Here is an 853-nt window from a genome sequence, read left to right on the forward strand (position 1 = left end):
CCAGTGCCACACTCACACACAGTGGGAGTCCCACTTTACTATACCACGTTTACGGCTCGCGTCTTATTTTTTTCTAGATTATTGTCTCTGGGAAGATTTTCTGATATTTCTATTATAAAAATTAATGAACAAATAAGTCGGATTTAGATCCTATATGCATTTGTTATGAGATAAATTCGATAAACTCAAGGTCATCACTCAGATGAAGGCTGCCATCTTGGATTCTAGTTTATAGATGGGTTCTTTATCTCTTCACTCATTTCACTTTATATTGACGAAGAGACTTGGAACCAATCTAGCCGGCGCTACCACGTGACGTAAAACTTGCTGTTTTCAACCGGTCACCTATCATAATATGTTGCCTTTTTTTCGTCCGGTTGTACAAAACTAGCCGCGTTCTACCGGTCATAGGTGGATAGAGAGGAGATCGAGTTATAACAACCAGTCACATGTTTCGCTCGGTCATGTTTATTCGCATTGGAGTGCACCGGGTGACCGATCGTGACGGAAGTCTTATGCAAGCGGGCGAATATACGAACATCGGTAACTTAGAACAAAATTTGTGTTAAAACTAAAAAATAAGCTTTTCAGTAATCCATGACGTCCAATCACAAGTAGGCCTATTGTCAACAAAAACGACCAATCAAATGTTAGATGATACAGCAACGTTTGCAATTGCATATGTATATATACAGTTTTACGGTCCTAGTTTTACTAGGGTTACACGATTCACCCAAATCCACCCCCAAATCCACCAAATCCACCAAATCCACCCCCAAATCCACCAAATCCACCCCCAAATCCACCAAATCCACCCCCAAATCCACCAAATCCACCCCCAAATCCACTGAAA

General features: G+C 41.0%; 1 protein-coding gene across 1 annotated transcript in view; it reads left to right on the plus strand.

Annotated features, from left to right (window-relative positions):
• The first annotated feature begins 464 nt into the window (after nt 1-464).
• Nucleotides 465-853, plus strand: part of LOC106818187 (fanconi-associated nuclease 1-like) — a 15,267-nt gene continuing 14,878 nt past the window's right edge. The window contains exon 1 of the mRNA XM_014822914.1: nt 465-543. Within this exon, the coding sequence (XP_014678400.1) occupies nt 465-543 (79 nt within the window). The remainder of the gene's footprint in view (nt 544-853) is intronic.

The sequence above is a fragment of the Priapulus caudatus genome, unplaced genomic scaffold, assembly GCF_000485595.1.
Source record: "Priapulus caudatus unplaced genomic scaffold, Priapulus_caudatus-5.0.1 Scaffold2082, whole genome shotgun sequence".
Lineage (NCBI taxonomy): Eukaryota > Metazoa > Priapulida > Priapulimorpha > Priapulimorphida > Priapulidae > Priapulus > Priapulus caudatus.